The 22,146-nt window shown below is 39.7% G+C and overlaps 1 protein-coding gene across 10 annotated transcripts in view; it reads left to right on the forward strand.

The window, feature by feature from the left end:
- The window catches only part of robo2 (roundabout, axon guidance receptor, homolog 2 (Drosophila)), a 289,705-nt gene that overhangs the window by 33,774 nt on the left and 233,785 nt on the right, over positions 1 to 22,146 (forward strand). For 4 of the 10 annotated variants that reach the window (XM_069534222.1, XM_069534227.1, XM_069534220.1 and 1 more), the window contains exon 1: positions 2,009 to 2,507. The exons of 1 other annotated variant lie outside the window; for it this stretch is intronic. In XM_069534222.1, the coding sequence (XP_069390323.1) occupies positions 2,384 to 2,507 (124 nt within the window). In that variant the 5' untranslated portion in view covers positions 2,009 to 2,383. Of the gene's footprint in view, positions 1 to 2,005; positions 2,508 to 22,146 lie in introns of those variants that run through there. 5 more of the 10 variants (XM_069534219.1, XM_069534225.1, XM_069534223.1 and 2 more) reach the window with 4 other exon arrangements.

Raw genomic sequence — 22,146 nt, forward strand, 5'->3', positions numbered from 1 at the left:
AATATATCTGCTACATATTCAACTGTCATTTCAGCCTATGAAAGGGATTTCGATGCACGATCCTCTTTAAATTGACCTTGATAAACATAAATAACAGCTCTTTGATTAAGTGATGTGAACTCAGTGATCGGTGTGGGAGTTAGTTTTACCTTTTAAGGTTGAACTGAATGCTATGCGGTAATGGCAACAATGCTACTGTTGTTTAAGCTGTGATTGTTCAAGGTTTTCTTTTGGTTTATGAAAATGCACACTCTAAACCACATTCTCTGAGCATTTCCAGGTCCTCCCCCACTAACTGCTTGCATCTAAACTACTTTGTGCTTAGCCTTGCCAGCATCATTTAAATTTGGAGCCCAAGGTGCCACACCAGGCTTTTTATATGCAAAAAGAATAATCTCATGAGTATTACTGTTCAACACAAAAAGCTCCAGGTTACTGATTAAAAAACCTACTTAGAAGTGTAGACATGTGGGGAGATGTATTGTAACATTAGGGTTTGAATTTACCATGTCTGATGCAGATTTGTGATTTTATAACTCGATTAATAGGAGTCTTTCATACGTTAGAGTTACGTACTTTAGCTGAGCTGTAATAGCCCAGAGAAACAAACATGCTTGTTTATCTGTCATGGGAAATGTGTTTAGCCAACACATGCTCCTGCTGGTATCTTAAAGAAAATACACATCTCCCTCCTAATGTGCAGAAAGCTTAATTATAGTTCCTGGTGTCATTGCAGGTTGTTACGAAAGGAAACTGGAACGGCGTGAAGGAATAGGAGGATGGGGGAGGGCGGGGGGTTTGAGCAGGTAAGAAACGAGCGAAGATCATGTGTGGACTCAGAATATTAATTTGCACTGTGTATAAAAAATGATGGACTTGATCATGGGTTTCCTCAGAAGCTGTAATTAGGACATTAAAGCCATGGCGTGTGTACCAGACTGCCTGCTCGTACTCCCTACTTGTGAGGTACTTGTTTTATGAACTTGTGAGCATAACGACCTTGGAGCTTTGTCAGAGAAATGTGGCTGATAAACAGAGTGCCTAGTATCTCAAAAGATCTTGCAAAATCATGGCAGCTAGTTACAAATGAGAGAAACATTCTGTTTTACAAATACATATATGTCATTTTTTCAATTTTTGTTGTTAGAGGAGCAAAAGCTTTTCCAATATGTTTAGCATGAATTGGTTTGCATTGGCTAATAAAAGGTCTACAGTTTTGTATTGCATAACTACCACAGTCACAAACCTGAGGAGCTAAGTTTCCTCTATAGCTTGTTGCAGAAATTAATATGATACAAGTTGCACGATGGGATTTGTGATTTGATTAGTTTGGTCTCTGTGGTGTTCAGGAGGAATTGGAAAATGTCAACTTGGTCTATGGGAATTGCAGTTTTTGCTATTTACAAATTGGTGTTGACCAAATACTCATCTTTCCAAAATGTGAAATAAATCAATTTCTTCTCAATAATATTGCTCGACTTTGTTAACATTGGTTCAGGGACATGTAAAACGTTTAATTTGTCCATGTGCTGTCACTGCAGAGGGGGTTGGGTCAAGAAACCTACAATTTCCCCGCCAGTGTTCTTTTCTCTTTTTTGTTTTTCCCGCCCAGTCTTTCTCCTTCTCTCTTTGCTCCATTGCCCCTAGGAATGTTGAGCTTTTCCTTACTTTGGCAATAGTCACGCTATCCCTATGCAAATGTCTTACTCGTAAAGAGCATCCCTACAAATTCTTCTGCCACTGCACTCGCCAGCTACCTGTTATTCTTACTCGCCTGTTTGTGGGTTCACACTACCAGACAGTCTCAGTCCAACGCCTCCCTGGAAACTCCTTTGTGGAGTGCACAGGGGGGGATCGTGCTCTAATCTCTGTCTTCTCCACAGTGTGAAGCCCTGAGCAAAAGAACAAGCTCAGAGGAATGAATTTCCCCTGAAACCTAGAGTGAGGAGGGCAAGAAATTATTCAGCAGCAGCTCCTGCAGCAGCATCGACAGCGGTGGCAGCAGTGAGCGTGAGAGAGATGGAGAGAGAGGGAGTGTGTGTGAGTGTGTGTGAGAGAGCGAGTTCCTTTGCACTGTGCCGAGCGTAGTTGAGCTGTGCCGTCGCGTGGCAAGCTGTGTGTTCCTGTTTGGTTCCCATGCACTGTGGTGAGGCAGAGCTTACAGAAGGGAGAGATGCAGCTCCACTCGCAGCTCCAGCATCAGTGAAGATCAGCACCCGGCTGGGGCATCACTGAGCAGCATGGTAGGACTGGAGACCCACTGCTGACACCAGCGTGACTGATGATGACAGCCCACGCGTGGGCTACCATGCGCCACAGCCGCGCCGTTCTAGGAGGAAACACAGCCATGTGAAAGTGACTCGGCTGCCAGCAACTCTTGGACATGTTTTCCAGGGCAAAGTCTGGATTTCTTTCTGTGTTTGAACTTGTTTTTTTTCTCTTGGTGCTGTCTGGCTGTCCTGAACTCACCTATCAGGCAAGGACTAAAGGCAGATGGAACAAGGGCGGTAAGTGATGATGGACAACCATGATTCACACTATTTATTTGCAGATTTGGGTTGTGAAATATTGAACTGTTGTGTACCTGAATACATTTTGAGATAGTTTGAAGATTTGATCTACATCTGCAGGTGATCTTGGGCACAACAGTGTTATAAATTTGGCTGACACATTCTCATTCCAGACTGACCTTGCTTTAATCACTAGGATTTGGATGTTGTGTTCCAACATATTTACGAATATTTTACACACAAGTCTGGACTGCTTTACTTATTTTCCTCTACAATTCTGACTCACTGTGGCAGCTGAGGTGTGTTCATAGGAAGTTGATGTGTGTTTTGGAGCACATGAGGAAGTGATGACCACTTTCGTCCACTGGACGTCTAACTTTTGAGTGCCCTGCATTGTACACGACGGTAAACAATTTTCACGTCACCTGTGTATACGCAACTATGTTACTGTCCCGCTCCGATCGTTTTGTGTGTTTTGAAACCCCATGACACTCTTAACACACACACATTCCCACACACACCCCCTGCCCGCTCGGTGAGGCGGAGTGTGTTAGGCAAGATCACATTTATCTGTGCACCCTGGTATGTTTGGTTGACAGGACATGCCACCAGTGTCTTAGAACTGTGATTTTTGGTTTAAAGACTTAGATCTCCTGTCTTGAGCAGAGGTGTTAATAATTCATCTCATCCCCTCAGTGGGAGCGGCCCTCTCGCCTCTCTTGTAGCATTTAATCCCCTTTTTCGGATTAAAGGAGCCTCTAATCTTGGTGCTAGTGCTCAGTGAGAAGCCTGAGAGATGCTCCCTGCAGCCTATCGGCATTGGAAGCACACGAGACTCACGCTCTGTGGGATCTTGGTTGTCTTCAAAGAGGCAGTGTCACAACTGTGATCTATCTAATGATTCCCTGCCACTTGCTTGTGCTCTTGTTCTGTGTCACCCACTCTCTATGTTTTACATTTCTTCAAACAAGTCTCTTTTACACCTTCCTTGTATTATACAGTATCCATGCATTTCCCACCAACACGGATCCATAGCACTCAGAAGTTCTTATTTACTTGGACCTAGCTCTTAGATCGATATCGCACTCTTAAATGATGGATGATTAACAAATCTAGTAATTCTCTTGCTTAAATCACTTCATATGTATATAAATCTTACAATTTGCACATTTAATGTCATACAAGCCAACTGTAATTTAATTTTTTTCTGGCTTAATGACAAGAACTTATGATAGAAGAAAAAGTTGCAGAGAAAACAAGATTGATTATAGACTAAAGTGTCAGTTTGCCAGAGGTTTTATAAAAGCAATACACGTTTTCAGCCCAATGTTTGAATCACTTGGAACAGTGGGTAAAATGTGCTCAAGGTTGGAGTTTGATGTGTTTGGTACAAATATGAATCAGCAATCTCTAAACCAAGGGTAAAAGCAGATACGTTATGAAATCAAAGCTGTCGCCTGTCTCAGGTGAAATGGTGGGCTCTAACCTCCCACCACGTAATTAGGCCATAGACTCCGTCCCTATATCTGTTCACAGGTGGGGGAAAAATCATTCCGCAGCCAAATGTAACTGGGCTTGTATAATTATAGTTTAGTGACACATTTTAAAAAGACTGCTATTTTCCAGAGATCTGTACAGGGTTTACAAATCTTTATGGATATTGGGTGGGAAGAACTATTTAACATTTGATTTGTGTGCCAGCACTGTGTCATTGGATTTCTCTCCCCAGTCCTAATTTCCATTGACTCTAAATTGCCATTCATTATCACATTTCACATCACAATTTCCATGCATGTGTGATTTGATTATTAACACTTTCCATACTGTTAAAATGTATATTGCTAGGAGGAAACTGGAGATATAAACTATTTACTTACAGTATTATACATTATGTAGGAAGCTCCATGTTACTACACACTCCGTGAGCACTTTATTAGGAACACATCATACTAAAACTGGACTCTGTTTGCCTGGATTCCTCAAGAATCTTTTTCTTCCACATCCTTAAGTTGTTCTGTTGGATTCAGATCTTCATGAAACTGCTTAAAGATGAATTTTGCTTTGTGACATGGTGCTTTATCATATTGGGAGTAGCAATTAGAAGATGGTAAATTGTGGCTATAAATGGATGCACATGGTCAGCAACAATACTCAGTCGGCTGATGCATTCATCGATGATTGATCGGGCCCAAAGTGTGCAAAGAAAACATTCCCCACACGATTACACCACCTCTATTCGTCTGGACTGTTGCTGTTCATGCTGTTGTGCACCTACTATCTGTCTGTCTCAGCAGAAATCAAGATTCATTAGACCATACCACATTTTCCCAATCTTCAATTGACCTGGTTTGTTCAGTCTGTAGCCTCAGATTTAGATTCCAGATTGACGGGAGTGGAACTTGATGTCGTCTTCTGCTGTTGATCTCAAACTTTGATGTGTTGTGCATCCAAATCTTTCCTGCTCTCCCCAGTTGTGATAGCCTGAGTTACAGTAGCCTTTCTATCAGCTCCAATACAGTCTTGTTTTTCTCATCTGACCTCTCTGATCAAAAAGAAGATTCTCTCTGCAGAACTGCCGCTTACTGGATGTCTTTGTTTTTCACCCCATTCTGAATCAAATGTTAAAACCCAAACTAGCCCAACTGGCCATAACTCTCTATCAAAGTCACTTAGATCCCTTGTGCTTTACCCATTCTGACATTTGATCTTAACATAAATTGAAGCTTCAGTATTTGTGTGATCGTATACATTACACTGCTGCCACATGACTTACAGGAATAAGCAGGTGTACAGGCGGTTGTCCTCCAACCAGAAGGACGGCAGTTCGATCCCCAGGCTTCCCATCTGCATGCCGAAGTGTCCTTGGGCAAGATGCTGAACCCCGAATTTCCCCATAGAACGAAAAAAAAAAGTGCTGCTAATACATGCACTGTATGAATGGTTGAATGGCAAACCGTAGTGTAAAGCACTTTGAGTGGTCATCAAGACTAGAAAAGCTCTATATAAATAGAAACCATTTGCCATTTATATATGATCCCAGTAATATGCTTGGTGATTTGCCTATAACATTGAATAGCTACTTTCTCTTGTATATTTGCGTCTGTGGCTTCAACTCCCGTCACAATGCATTTCAACATTTAAGTGTCACGATGGAAAAAGCTTCCAAGCTTCCATAAAAAGATCTCAAATTCTTTTACAGTCTAAATAGATTAATTCCCCTGTCATAACCCTGCAGCTTCGAAGCTTTGCTGCTGTTGCTCTCTGAAGGAAGGAACTCAATTTTACTGCCACTTTTCAAGTATACAGGTGACGAGTGTTCGATATTGAAAGATTTGTGTTGGCGTACAGGATGGATTCTACATAGTTCTTTTTTTGGTGTTAAAAATACTGATGTGCAAATGGAAAAGATATAGGTTGGACGGACTCATGATAAAGTATTTGGAAAATATTAAAACATACACACTTTAGCGTTTCCCACTGAATTAACACAATCTAAGGCAGTAGTGGTTCGCAAGCACACACATACGAAGATCGAGTTCATTTGCAAACGATTCCCAGTGACAGGTTCACAGACTAAAATAAAGTGAGAGAGAAAGAACTGCATTGCATGCCACAACTGCAGATAACACTTTGAGGACAGTAAAAATGATCAACTGTACGTGACAAATATAGTTATTGTCATTTTACTGTTGCGCACACACACATTATTGCACTGACACTGAGATGTTCATACTGTTTCAAATGAAATAAGTACAAACACAGAAGTACACTAATAATTAAATATTGTGAAGGTTTTCCCAAAATAATTGTCTCTATTGTTCTTAGTGTGTTGTACCACATTATGGAGCAATGTCAGACCAGCATATCCAAATGAATATAAAAGAATTGTTGAGGTTTGTAAAGCTTGCTCCTTGTATATCTTTGATTTGTTGGAATCAAACTGTGTTTCACTTCGACTTTGAGCCAGCCGTAGTAGAGTCAACCGACTGCTGCCTGTTGTCGTCTCATTTCAAAGTGTAGAACACTAGTTCTTAAGGTCTTGTGATCAGGAAACAAATCACTTACTTCCTACACATGATGTCTGACAACATCCCGAATACAGCAAATTACTCTTCCTTCATATTCTCACACCACCCATAACTCACACGGGCAGCTGAGATGGAAGTAAGCCTGGCAGTAGGGGGCAAATTCAATTGGATGTATTATGATCCCGGCGAACTATAATACATGGTAATGTGAAGACAGTATCAGGTGGAGAGGAGTCTGGCTGTGATCACACTGAGCTCCAGAGCCAGAGAATTCTTGGAGTAGCCCAGGATTAGAACCAGGGTCATTTTTTGCGATGTTCTCAACAACTGATTTACTAAACAGGGGCCTGCTGAGGCAGTCAGCGAAAGAGTAATGGTTTAAAGAAGTGACCAACACCTATTACAGAAATACCACTCTCACTCCTCTATCTCCCAGGGCTGAGGGTATCTGACCGGCTGGGATGGGAGTGAGAGACTATTAGATTTATAGACCAGGGCTGGAGAGGAGGGATTAATATTACCACTTTCTAATCACACAGGAATAGTGTAGCCTACTACAGATCAACAGCCCAAATGGCTAACTTCATCATTGTTTGCACACAGTCCACAGCCGTGCAATTAGTGAGTGCTGTTCAGGGCTGCTCAGACCACGAGACAAAATAAAGCAGCCATCTACAGTCAGCTGAAAAGGTTCCATAACAACATTTACTGAGGTTTCCTCGATGCTAACTGGAATTAAAACTCTTATTGTGAGTGATTTAAATAACAAAAGTCACTGATCAACTCATTCAAATAGTGTCCATCCTAATTGTGAGGCACTTCTACTGTAAGGATATTTCCTTTAATTTTAACTAGAGCAGAGTAAGGAACTCTTTTTCAAGGGCCAGTTACATTTTTATGATCATTGGCGGGTCATACCAAATTATTGGTCACATATCACACTAACCTCTGTCGCAATGGCGATCTTTAATAGTATCTGTTATCGTTTGCATCATCGCAGACCAGAGAGAAGAACAGGAAATTTCTTTCAGTGTCCTCCGGTGTTTTTTTCCAATATCTTGTTCCATATCAGTGATCGGCTGAGTAACTGATGCTTAAGAATAATCTACTCAGTGCTACCAGCTGCATAGCAGGTTTCAGGTTTCTGTGGTGATAGCTTGCTTATAATCAAACTTGCCTTTTGTAACATTTTCTTGTCGAACAGCTGATTGTTGGACATCCACGAGAACTTCATTCAAACGCCAAACTGTTTTTTCTTTACAAATTGCTATGTGGGGTCATATCATGCATATATAACAGCTCACTCCTGCTTTAAAGTGCTAATACAAATGGCAAATACAAACTTAAAAAAACAAACTGAGGGGAACTGTCACATTTCTACACAGACTATCTCTTATCCATGACAGTTTACAAGCTGACTCTGCTTCACATTTGCTGCAGTTGTTCCAGCAAACAGTTTTTTCTTTTAGAATGAGGGATTATTGCTTATGTTACCTGTGTTTATTTTCCATTTTGCTCTCTAATGAAGCGGTAGATAATACACTTAAGCTGTTGTCTTGCTGCTTGTGCTTTGAGCTACTTAAAAAAAAAAGATGTTTAAATTAACTTATATTATTCTGTAATGCTTCATATTCATAGCTTCTAATTCGATTGCAGTGTACAGCTCGGCAGCACATCGGTCTGTCATGTTACTACCTCATTTGATAAGTGCCGGAGAGCTTCTTCTAAGATTAAATGTTTATTCATTCTGGCTGCCAGAGTAAAAAATTCAACGTAGTGTGTGTTTTACATGTTGGAAAGCATATTAGTGACTAATTCTATCTCAACTGGTGGAAAATAACGACACATTACACATCATGTCATTGTTTTTGAGTTATTTGAGTAGATCTGGCTTTACAGCTTGTTTTGCATCGTTTTCTGAACCAGTCTCCTATTTATGTCACATTACTGTCAATGGACCCGCCCCCACCCCAAACCCTGGCCAGAGCAGGAAGTCCACACTGGCAACAGGGACAAAAATATTACACAAAATAATAGGGCAAAAATTAAGCAAGAGCCTGACAGAACAATTACATCACTGTCATTTCGTTCAGTTAATTTGTTTTGACTTTTGTCTCGGGGCAGGGAACAAAGTAAGAGCTGCCACAGACCAAGGGGAACATCTCTCACTATCTGTTCCTGTGACGTATTGCTTACATACTCTGACTCAGTTCTGACTGGTGAGAACTCTGGAGAATTGTTTACAGCATCTCGTGTGTGTTAATGTAAGAAATTTAGGCCAAGTTTTCAGTTCTGCCAAACACTTGATTTTTAGAAACAAAATGTTTACAAGACAGACAGCGAGCACATCTATGATGAAGTAGACTTGGCGCCCTCGTAATTACTCAATCATGTTGAAAAAGGCTGGAAAGGCAGAAAATACGCCTGCTGTTCCTCGTTCAATCCAATTAGATCATTAAGCTTTGAGCCACTGCAAGTGGAAAAGAATCAGTTTCTAAAATGTACTTGCCTTAATTTTGTACGCCTACGCCTTGTTGGAAATAAATGTAATGCACACGAGCTGAAAAGTGTGGGCGAGATTACAGATACATTGGTAACAGGGTTGAGTCAACATTAGGTAAATGTAGTTGCTCCCCGTTTTAGAGCAGCAGAAGGCTGTTATTGAATCAAATTGAATGCTAAGAAAGTTATTAAATCTGTGGTTCTGTTAAAGCAATGCCCTACATCATATCATAATATGCAAAGCCTATGTCAACTAAACAAGTTTTAAGAGAAAAACAGTTACATGACATTGACATTATTATCATTAAATGTAAATAAGTCATTGTTTCAAAAGGTAACTGTGCTACAATTCCATTGTCTGTCCAAGATATTAGTCACTTTTATGAGGCAATTAATCAATATTTGTATGTGTTGTTGCACTTTCAGTTCCTGTTGATCAATGGTTTCACAGCAAATTGTGTCACCCTGTTAACGTTTTAAAACAACGTTTGCCTTAGATCAGCATAGATCAGCACAGTAACCCATCCTTAGTTAGTGAAGCAATGATCAAGCATGCATGTTGAAAACCATCAGTGTTATAAAAGCTACTTGTTACAATTGATTATAATGATTACAATACTGTTTTCCAATAAAGCTTAAAGTATTCAAGATAAAGTTAAGCTCAAATTAAACAACCTAAAGGTAACTAGGATCATTAAAGGGATTTTAGTGATAGATTGTTTGTTGATTCACAGAGTATAAAATTGTTTGGTCCGTAAATAACTCCGATTGCAAAAAGGGCAATACTAATAATCATAATAATAAAGATAATGCATTTTCTTATAGGAAATAATGTTGACATCTTTTGTTAGACTCATTACACTAACTTGGTCTACCTTAGATGCCAGCCATTATAATAATAGCTCTGGTCTTGCAATACAGTATCAGGTAAAATAATCTTGATATTACACATTTAAACCAATAAATGATCATTTACCACCTATCTGTCATAATCTGTTAAATGATGGATTTATCTTAACATTAAAAAATGAAGCAGTTGCAATTATAGACTGATGCAGTGAAATAACTGATTGAGTAAATGGTTAAAGTACTCTCACCGGGTATTACATTTCCTCCTCCTCCTCCTCACCACCCCAATCACAAATCCACTTGCCATACAGCGCGGCTTAATTGCCACATTCCAGTCGCACGTCCTCTAATGAAGCGGATTACTAATTGCAGGGGAAATTACACATTACAATAACAGTGTTTTATGGCTGAATTTCAGACAGTAAATATGACACCTTAGAGTGATGGATAGAAGTGTGCACATTTTATGGCCTTGGACCCTTCACCTCGTTCTTCCTTGACTTGGCTACAACTAAGTTACAGCGTAGCCACTTGATCACGTGTCTTCATGTGTGATGGTGAAAACACAAGTGCCTTACCCTGCTCCCCATGCCTTTCGTTTTCATTTGTGGTGTGTTCATAATGGAATTCTTCTGGAGGTGTTGTTGTTAAAGTTTTTGATTTGTATGTTCAGCGTAGTCGCAAAAGGATGAAGATTGCCTGCAGAAGAGAAATCCCTTCTTTAACATTTGGTTTGCGAAAGATCTTTGTTATTCCCTCGCAAATGTCAGCAACAAAGGATAGGGACCAGCGTCTCTGGCCAATTGAGTTTTGCTGCTGTTGCCAGGAAGATGACGCTGTCATGGTCAGAAACAGGAATCCTTCAAAAAGAACGGCAGCTCTACATTTCACTAAGCCTTTTTTTACCTTATTTGTGCCTCACTCTAACTCACTTTCTTTCGATATACCTCCTTACCTCTCTCTGCTCTGTGCAATAAAACTTTAAAGAGATAAGAAGCTTTTTTCTATTTCAGGGTCACCATTAGCCTGAATAATGCATTGACAAGAGAAGAGCAGTTTGAGTTCTGTGGAGGATAGAAGCGCAGCCTTCAATTAAATTATACATCATTATCACAGCTGGCAAGCCTGGTGCGACGGTACCCTCTCCATCCTCCACTAAATGTTCCATGTTACTGTCTTGTCCAATATTGTGTGTCTAGCAACAGCCTTTCCCTGTGCCAGCACAGAGCTGGGATGCAGATAAGACCGCCAGTGCTGGATGGAGGTACAAAAAGGGAACAGAAATGTGGGGACATAGCTTAAAGGAACTGCTGTTATTCTAACTCATTGTCATTAACAGAGATTGTCCCTCTCTCCTGCAATGACCTCTAGTTTGATGCTGTTGAATTGACGCAATCTTTCAGAAACAGCTCCAGTCAGATGGTAATGTTATTTCCCTTTGTGTTTGGTCGTGATTGTTTGCTTGAAAGTGTTCATCTTTGATTTGTGCTTTAGCATCTGTGACGGCTGAACAAATCTTTGATTTGAAAGAGGAACTTGAGTCGAGAATGTTTTTGTCCACATATGGTTTACAAGATGAAGAGTTACCTTTGAAAGTTATTTCTGTTTATTCAAGGAACTCCCATAAGGATGCACTGATTGAGGTGGCATTAAGTCATTGAGATATGGTTCTTAACCAGTCCACGTTATGTTGCAGCTCATGATGTAATCCATTGACTGTATTTAAAGATGGATCCACTTCCTTCCACTATTCAGAAATTAAGTAAAAACATCAAGAACACGAAGGCTTCCATTGTGAAACTACTGATTTAATTTAGAGCTGTTTAAAGTCCGTCTCTCTGCTGTCAATCAGGATGTTTCACCACATTTTTAAGGCTTTAAATAACTGATTAAAACCAAACTTACCAGATAAATAAGTATACAAACAAACATCAGTGTGATAAGAACTGAATGACAGAAATGACTGAAACCATCTTTCAACATGTATTTTTTAGTTCAGTCCATGTCCCATCCACTAACATTGAGGAGGCTGGGTTAATGACCTTTACTTCACCCAGACACCAGGGAGGTGTCATTTCGTCCATCTTTAATTAAATATTTAAATATAAAGGGCCTTTTCTGGGGTAAAGAAAACTACAATTCATACAATTTAGATGAAACAAACTAATGAAAACATCATGAGGATTATTCTACATTAAATTTCTGCCAATAGATCCCTTTCACCTAAATTTTACACACTGGACCTTTAACATAGGCTTTTAGAAGAACACAGGGGCACCGAGCGGCTGTATTTTTGATTGTCTGTGTTGGTGGATGGAACATTTAGGGACCAGGACTACTGTGTATCCATGCGCGTAATATTTTTTCATCAGACGAATAAAATGTTATGGCAAAACAAAAAACAGTAATGCACTGATACAATTCTTTAAAGTAGCTTCAGGCAGTCTGTTAGGTCTGATGTGGGTCCAGGGATAGTGAGCGGGGCTACATTTTGCCTCTCAACCGTGCAGTGGAGAGGATGTCCAACCAGATGCTGAATGTCATTTTGGACCCCAGGAGATGCAGCAAGAAGCGCTGGCTTTGTGGGAAATATGTTAGTGCAGTATTTATATGAAGCAAGGGATTTTCACTGCTAAATTAAGGTGTCTACAAATGCCCTCTTTACATTTTGCATCAGTGTGCGTTTTATCCAGATCCCTTCTCCTGCCCTCACAAAGATATCACACAAACGACTCGTCAGCAGATTCTGAAAATGCGTCTTCTTCTTGGGTACTACTACTATTCAGTAAATGGCTGAAAGCTGTAACTTTTTCAAAACTCACATGCTGTATGTTTGCTTGTAACATCATGGAGTTTATGGTCAGGCATACAGTGTACATGACCCCCATTGTTTTTCGATGACAAAAACACAGGTAGTAGTATATTATCCATGCACATCAATCTGCGATAACTGTGAATACTGATTTAATAATAATAATAATAATGATAATAAACTTTATTTGTTTTGCAGATATAAGAAATGCAGCTCAATGTGCTATATGTACAATATAGATAGAAATAAACACATTTTGAAATTTAATTCAAATCAGAAGAGAACAGGTTTTAAGGCAGCTGTGGATGGGGCCATCTTCCTGTCCTATTGTTAACACAGTATCACAATAAACACTGTGCAGAAATTGTATTCAACTTTGGATATTTTTGAAGGTCAAATATAAAAGGTCAAGGCCATTGTAACCTCATGTCCATCACAATCTTGTGAAAACCATATACCAGGAACGCCTGAAGAGAATTTCCTCACATCTGACACAGAGATGAACTGATTTGAATTTGTTGGTCAGAGGTCAAACATTTTTTGGCCATCATTCAAGAATTCATTGTCTAATCATTTTAAAATACATTTTATCTGTCCTTCAAAGTCAACATATAACATGAGTCTGGACAGACATGGATGTAAAGTGTAAACGTGACTGGTTGGCAGAGACATAGAACTGTGAGGCGGTTTAGTGATCTTTTATCAAATGGATGAAAATATTGTTTGATGCCGTCCTGTGCTGTTCATATTATAGAAAGATCTTTGTGTGTATTCATGACAATTTGTTCTGCAGCAAATTCACTGTCAGACATTGTTTTGGATCAAACCCTCCAGGTTAGACGTACACAGATCATACAAAAACATATAGTACATCTTAAAGTCAATAGCAGCTGGATTTCATAGTAGGATTTAAATATTTCACTTACTAACTAATTTTCCTTGTCTTTTGACTTTTTTAATTAGTAATCATCAGTAAATTACTTGTACTAATGACTAATTATCATGCCACCCTTTCATTTCATAGAAATGTGAATATTTATGCTCAGACAATGAATCGGTCAGTGGTGTTGGAAAATGTGTTTCAGGTGATTAAGCTTTAATCTGGTAATCGGTGGCGGCTGGCATTCATTGCATTTTAAGATACTGTAAATTGCTATTCTGGTGATTTCTGTGGTAACTGTTCAATAAAAGGAAAGGAAGGAGTGCCATCAGGACGATGCACACTCTACTGCAGAGCAACATAAAGCAGTGTTAATGTCTGTTTATCCTGAAAAAGACATTGTGGAGAAACCACATTGCCAGGATATATCTGCTGTTCTACTCCGAGCAGGACTGAAAGCTGGAGTTGACAGGGAAATTTTCAAATGTGTTATTACCTGCCCTATATTAGTGCTGCATTATTAACATTGTCCTTAGCCCACTAGTTAATTAACCCCAAAGACCTTAATTTACTGGCGAATAATGCATAACAATGGATTAACTTCCTGTTCTCATTACTAAGATTGATTGATTAAAATCACAGCTTTGTTATCGGTCATGTTTAAATATGACCATATTATCAGTGAGCTGCCATTATTGAGGTGAACTCCAGCAGCAAAGTATTCACTCTTCTAAAGTATGGTTGTCCCTCCTGGCGAAAGCAGACACATGAAGAAGTTTTGAAACTGTGGACATAAATGCTACCAAATGCAAGTTAGAGTTAAATATCTTCCAGGACCCAGTTAATTAAAAAGTATTTAAAACTCTTATGAGACCATAATTATCGTTTTATAAATGATTAAATAATGGTTTATGAGAAATTTAATTATAATGGGTCATGGTATGTTGTGTATCTGTTTATCCAAAGTCCAATGACTGGTGCTCTGGTATTTCTCAGGGCCAAACACAGCGTGTGGTAGAGAATTACACAATTAATTAAGATTTCATATTGTTTCTGCACTGGCAAAGCTGGAAACTGGGAGAAAGATCCCTAGCTACAAATCCAACACACATCAGCTTGAATAAACCAAAGGCAGAGTGTGTTTTTGGTCAACAGAGATAAAAGATGTGGATTTTCTCTAATTCCTCGAAATGTAGAAAAAACTAGCTGTGATTGCATATTTTTCAATATTTAATAGTCTAATGAATGCTTCGAACTGCACTGAAGGATATTATGAAGTCATTGGCTATTTTACGTAAAGTGTATTTATAAAGCCTGCGGTTTTGATATTTCATCTACTTCTTGCCACTTTATGTGAAATATGATTAAGAGTTATTTTCTAAATACCCAAATGCCAGTTTATGTCCAAGAATATAGTTTTTTGTCAGTTTGAGAATATAACAACCGAGGCTCTTTTATCGCAGTATTAAAACAAGCATAATGATTAATAGCAGGTTGCAGGTGCAGGAAGTAATTTTTTGTCTTCGTTACAGTAAGAAAATCTAACTGTTTGGGTCCCTACTCAGCTGCTACGCCGTATAGATTTCAATTATAAAAACAAGTGATTGTGTAATGAACACGTGCATGTGAGTGTGACCATGGTATTGTTGGTTAGCGCTGTGCTCCTGTGACTGGCAGTGTTGTTTTGCAGGTTGTCGGCGTTAAGTCATATTTAGTGCAGCATTATGCCTCCGTGCACTTTTTGTGTGGTTGGATTAGATTGCTTATTGTCCAATTTATCATGTTCAGTTTGCCTGGCGTGAAAAAGAATATCTCCCTATCTCTGAATATGTAATGGCTCTGCTTTGCAAATACAGGGAAGCAAATATTAAGAGGTGTGCTAAGCTGTCTTCCAGCTGATACCCTGCAAAGGTTCGAGCGCACGATTTCCTGCAGAGACCAAAATAACTTGTAGAATATTAACCTACAGGAAATGTGTGTAAAATTAAGTAATCCCCGGGATATTGCTCTACCTGCCAAGGATCGTTTTCCGTTTAAGCCTGGGAAATGTATGAAATGAGAAAACGTTGACACGCTGTGAACTTTATGTTATTGTTTCTTCTGTGTCGCAACTGTTCCGACGGGGGCTTCTCACCTTTGCTTTCTGTCATATTGGCCGGCTATGATGCAATGGCAGCATTAAGTGATATAAGACCAAGGATGCTTTGACAGATGAGATGGTCGTCTGCACGCTGTGGCTGGATTATGAGTTTAATGACTGGTAAAATTGTGGCATTTCGTCCAAGGTGACCCCTGTGGAGAGGTGATCATGCCAAAGCTAGATGAAAAGTGAAGGTAATCCTTTCTTCCTAATTCCTACATAGCTGTCACCAGCACAGGCTTTGAATCCAAGGCCCAAGGCATGTAATTACACTTTTATTGGCTTTAGGGAGACTGCATCATTCATTTAAAAAATAATCTCACTTGTGAGCACAAGCCACAGTGCAGATAGATCATACCTGCATGGAAGCCTCTTGTTCTAACTCGCTGCGGATTAATGGACTTTTATGAATCTAGGTTTGATGCATTGTTAATAGTGTGTAGGCTGGTAATACCTGAGCGTTATCCAGAAATCATTCCCCTCTCCTTCTCACTTGGGCATTTTTGTGACTTGAAGAGCAAGGCCCTATGAGTGTGACAGCGGTAGCATGCAAGTGTCTGGGTCTACTGCCAACCAGCCTTGACACCATTAGCTCTGGTGACACATTAAGGTTCTGTTTGCCTTGTAATTTGTTTTGTCTGTCAATTTGATGGATGTCTTGTTTGCCGGCACTTCCTCACACATTGGGAAATGGTGGCTCGAGGACATTGTTAAACGAACTTCAAAAAGGGGAGCAGAAGGCATTTGTTTTCCTCAAACAGGTTTTTGTGTTAATGGGTGTGTGCAACACTGTCTCAACTCCATGCCACGCCAAACACTGGGTAATTAAAGGTGAAAAGCTAATTTGAGGAGAAAGGCAGGGCAGCTCCGGGGGCTCCAGCGAGCTAGAAATAGAGATCCTGTTGACATTCTCAGTGTAAATTTCCCACCTTACATTAGTGTGGAAATCTTAACTTCTAGGCTGGCCACTGCACGCCCATATTTCCATTCAGAGAAACAGTAAAATCACCTTGATGTTAGTTCCATGCAGTCTTCCTTCATCTAATTGAATGCTTGTACCCGAGTATATTAATATCACCACTAAGTAACCATCACTTATTCTACTGCAAATTCTTTGTTCACACTATTGACCAGTTCTCTATGACGGATCAGCTGCAACATCCATATAACTGCAGTTTGGCACACTCGAGGAAGTATAGAGGTGTGACATCGAATGGCTATAACTGTTTCTGCTCTGATGACGTGTCAGGAAACTGGCAGAACAGGCCTGTTGAAAATTTCCCTGCTTGACTACTTGCCCCCAGCTGTGAAGCCATCAGAGTCCTCTACGCTCTCGGCTGACGAAATGTTACTGCCACACCAGCAGCTCGGCTTAATGAAGCACCTCACTATTACCTTCAGTGTATGTAACGCCCGAGAATGTGTGTAAGAAGTACAGTCCACAACGCATGTATTGCTCTAGTTTATATCTTTTTAAGGCATGAAACATGTAATATTGCCAGTTTCAGCTTTTAAACTATTGGAAATTAAAATTTGACTCATGAGTGACGTGCTGCTTTTGCTCATTCACTACAACCCTAACTTTCCTAGACGTCTGCACGAGCTGTATGTGTGAACGCAAAAGTCCAAGTCCGATAAACTGGACAGTAAATAGACTTTACCCTGCTATCTCCCCAGTGCTTAGTCAGTGTCATGTCCGACTGAGCTGATGTGTTAATAGAGACATTCTCGATGAAAGAGTGGGTGTGCTGTGACGTTTCTATCATTTCTCTTTTCCGCTGCTGAACATTCTTGTCGGTGAGAACTTGTTTCAGGAAGACAATACTTTTGTGCTGCATGTATGAAAGGATAACTCTGGACAATGTCAATGTGAAAATGGCTAAAATAAAAAGGATACTCGGACTTTAACTCTGAGTAATCAATTTGCTTGTAGCTGAAGCCCTTGCACAGACAGTGTTGTTAACTTATGATTGATAATGAGTTTGTCAGACAGTGCTGCTTTTTCTTCAAACCTAATAAGATACCACTGCGACCTTGCTATCATCTTTATGTACGTAGGTTGCATGTCTGAGAGACTTTGGTGTTTGGGTGTGTCCTCGTTGGTGCAATCGCACATGACAAATACAAGGAAATAAAGAGCGTATAAAAATCTGAAGATGGACGGATTTCTTGTGTAAGATTTTCTCCCATTTTGGTCCAGGGTACTGAAAATGCAGATGACAGTGCAGAAAGCAGTCAGGTGGCCATCTCCAAAACATGCATTTATTAGTAGGAGCTAGGGGAATAGTGTGTGGTGGGATATCAGGTCAGTTGACGGCGTGAGAAAGCAGAGGCCGTTGAAGTACGCCTACTCAGTCTCAAAACCTGACTGAAGTAAGTAAGCCCTGTGTGTCATCGCTCTTCACTCTTTCCCCCCGGTGCTTTCATTTGTTACAACAGACCTTGAAATTTGAGACATTGTGTGAAGAGCAGTGTAAGACTGTAACAGACACATCGCAGTCTCCAAGCCATGGCTTCCCCCTCCATTTTTTTCTTCACATGTGGAGAAGATAATATGTCACAGCTGAATCTTTTCACCACTCTAATCCATGGAGCAGGGGATGAAATCTTATTTAGGGATCAGCACCAGTGCATCACTGCCATGATAGCAACAACATGCAACTCTGCAAGCTCTGTTTAAGAGCGTTAGAGCCTAGGAATGAATCAGTCAGCAAAAAAATACCTCTTTGCTCAATTTTATTTTTATTTGTCAACTAGAACAAAAGCCGCCTAGATTAAGTCCTGGAGTATGTTACTAAAATGACTGTTCCGCTCTCATCTATTCACAGTGTCAACTATACCACCCATTAAATATGTCTATACATTGAATATGGACGCCTACTTGCATTGCCATAGGAAAATATTTGTGACAGAGAGCCTTGGATTATTCAAATACAAAAGCTTGGGGAATGAGCTTTGCTTTTGTATGTGTTTGTTTCTTTTTCTGTCCTTTTGAATCTGAAGCCAAGCTTGTCTCAGAAGGATATGCAAATATAGAAGAAGAATGGCTGTCTGGCTCCCTGAGAAGCTCTTATCCTTTACTGTAGCTTCAACACTGAATAGAGCTAAGAGATTTGAATGTGCTACAAGGTGCTGTTTGGACAAACTCTTACATTCGAGTGATGGAATAAATGTTTGTTCGTCTGAACTGGACCCTTTGGTAGAGATTAAAGTATTTGAGTCTCTGCTCTGTTGTGGAAAGTCTCTACTTTGTCTCGTCTATAAATAGCCATCTGTTTTGACAGTATTCTGTCAAACCCCTTATTCTCAAATCTTATTTAAGGAGCTGATGAGCAAGTCTTAGTTTGAATAACACCTGCACCCACAATAGAAAGGAGGGCACCTAACTTCATATTGTGCAGAACCATCGAGGGCCTGAACATGTGCTCTGCCACACTTGCATAGCAAGGAGCCATATAAATCTGGTGGAAAGAGTCGTTGCTGATAATCGGGACGTTGGCAGAAGTGTGACACTGCAAAGAGCCTAGAAGTAAAACTGCAGAGCAGCAATTCGATGATGACATTCAATCTGTGTTACTGAAGTAGCTGCTGTATGTGACTGTACACCTCACATATTGTTCACCACAAAAAAAACCCTCTACTGCTAATAACCCTTCCAGCACTGAGTCAAATATATTCAGAGACGCAGTAATTTGGTTTGTTGAGACCGTCAAAATCTTTTTGCAGTCAACATGCGTTTGCGATTAAGAAGATGGCATTAGCATATTAGAGCACTGTTCCAATTAATAAAGATAATTTCATCCATGCCCACACATGCCCCAGATCTGTGCATGGTGGCAGCCTACACTAACAGCTGAGAGGATAGACTTTGACTCAAACAGATGAATGAGCAGATGTGAGTTGACAGTTGGCGACCGCAGGTGAATCCAATGATGGGGATATTATAGAAAAACAACCGACTTACACCTGAGAGTATTAATGGTGTATATTTTCAACAAAGTCATGCTTTACTCTTGTAAATGTTTCCAAGCTTTTATGAGCCTTATATTGTATTACTATATTATATTTTTTTATATATATGTATTATTTTCTGGTTGTCTCTTTCTATCTATATTGATCATTTCCCAGTGCTATATGACATGATTGTTATTCTTAAAATTAAACATCGTTCTTATTAAAAATTTTAGTTTCATAGTTTTGCCAAGCAGATGAAAGAGTATGATACAGTCATATACTACAATGTATTTCATTTGGCTTAATCTAACTACAGCTTTCCAGACGGATGGTAACTGGCATACTGTGTTATCCACTTAGCTGTACTGTACAGTGGCTAGGATGAAGGTGTGGTGCTACTGTAAAGAGGCAGTCATGATCACATATGAATATTTTATTGTATGTGCTGTAATGGGTTACTTCAGTAAGACTCAAGGGAGGAGCTTTTTTTTTTTTAAAGTCGACTTCCTGTTACACAGCGACCAAAGCTGCCGGGTAGGTTCGGTTTATCCCTTGTAAATTATTCTCCATTATCTCCAGCACATGGTCATAAAACTATAGATAATAGGTACTAATGTTTGATATATTAGTACATGCATTTTATTGTTTTGGTGTCTTTATGAACACATTTCAAAAATAAGTTTGATAAAACATTGCTCTCGATAGGAGCCTGTAGCTGAGTAAATCATATTTGAAAGGACAAATTCATAGGTTGTTTACACTGCTTGCATTAGGACATTGGGCCTCTGCCGGCTAGGATTGTCACTTTTTGTGACCTAAGTTGTAAAACAGTTAACCTGTCTGTGACTGTGGTTGCTCCTACTGTATTTTCAGGTAATCATAGGCCTGAGTTGCCGACCCCTCGATCACTGCACAGACATGTTATATGGCTCCAAGGCCATACAAGTCTGGATGTGGAACCAAATCAATATACACCCGCACCTAAATGTTTCACAGCTACTAATCTTCAAAATTACTGAAAGTCTAGATAATTTCAGTACATTTTCCATGTATTGCTTTTAGAGGTGGAAAAGATCACCCTTTGTGGAGAATTCACTTTTCACTTTTGTTGGCATAAGCCTCCCTCAGTAAAACCCTGAAAACCAGACAAGAGGCAGAGGGATTGGTTTTATCCTCAACCTCGTCCCATCGGGAAGATGTCTTTGTTATCTTACACCCAACATCAAACTCCTGATCCCAATCACAGCCTTTTTTATCTGTCCATGCTCTGAGAACACATTGCTCCCCCACATCACCCTAGTTGCTCTAACACTACTCCTCAGATTAGAGAACTCGCCAGCTCCCAGCTTTATCTACCACTGTTCCCCACCAAACAAAATTGGCTCCAGAGGGAAGTGGGGAGGAGAATCACTAGGAGACGAGACAGGGTGGCTTTATCTTAATCAGCAACAGACATTAAAAAGTTACATAGAATTAGTTTTTTCTCGCTCCTCTCTGACTAGGGTCATTAGGGTTAACAAAGTAAAGAAGGGATGGAATGTAGGAGAGATTTGTTTCACTTTATTGTGACTGGAAGTACAAGGCTTCAAGGACAGCTGAATTGAGCACAGCTGCTAAAACACGTTGGCGTATGCATGAAAATAATTTATGCAATGTTTAACAGAAGTTTCTGTTTTGGTTCTGGTGTCAAAGGGCTCCTGAGCATTGCCTGTTGTATAATTCGTTTTGTCATTATCAAATGTCAGTTTCATAACTTGGATTGTTGCTTTACTCATATCCTCACAGCAGATTGTATGGGTGAACAACACTTTGTTCTGAGACATCTAACATTCATTCTTGTGGTGAGCTTAAAGATGTTCATTCATTTCTTAGTAATAAAATTAAATACACACTCCCTTTCCGCCATAACCAAGAGATGAAGTCATTTACAGTGCTTAGGGTAGGTTTTACCTGGGGATATGGAAAACAGAGATTAAAATTATATGATAAAGGATGGATCTACTGATCGACCTAGCATCATATGCATTGGTGTACTTAGTCAATGGTTTGAGTGGAGAACCTAAAACTGAACATTTTCTTTGGAAAATGAAAACAAATTTATTTCAGAACACATTGCGGTCATAGTTCAGTAGGTTTCTCTCAGATGGGCTATAATTTGATCTTGATGTGAGACTGTCCTCCTCTAGTTAAAAGAAAATGACCCCATAGGTCGTCCATACAAGGAGGTTTTTATGACCCACAGTTACGTTTTATCGTGTGCCAACCTTTTAGTGGTTGTAGTAATTATGACAGGAGCAAGGAACAAAGTCAGATGACATGGTATAAAGTGCAAAGAAGTCCATGTGAGAATGTTGTGGTGGATGAATGTATCGACAAAACACTGTTTCCTGTATGTAATCGGGAAACAAACAGCTGTCTAATGATTTATTTTATTCATGACTGTTTCACAACCTCAACTCCCTGTTTCTCCC

This window comes from Paralichthys olivaceus, chromosome 11 (assembly GCF_024713975.1).
Source record: "Paralichthys olivaceus isolate ysfri-2021 chromosome 11, ASM2471397v2, whole genome shotgun sequence".
Classification (NCBI taxonomy): domain Eukaryota; kingdom Metazoa; phylum Chordata; class Actinopteri; order Pleuronectiformes; family Paralichthyidae; genus Paralichthys; species Paralichthys olivaceus.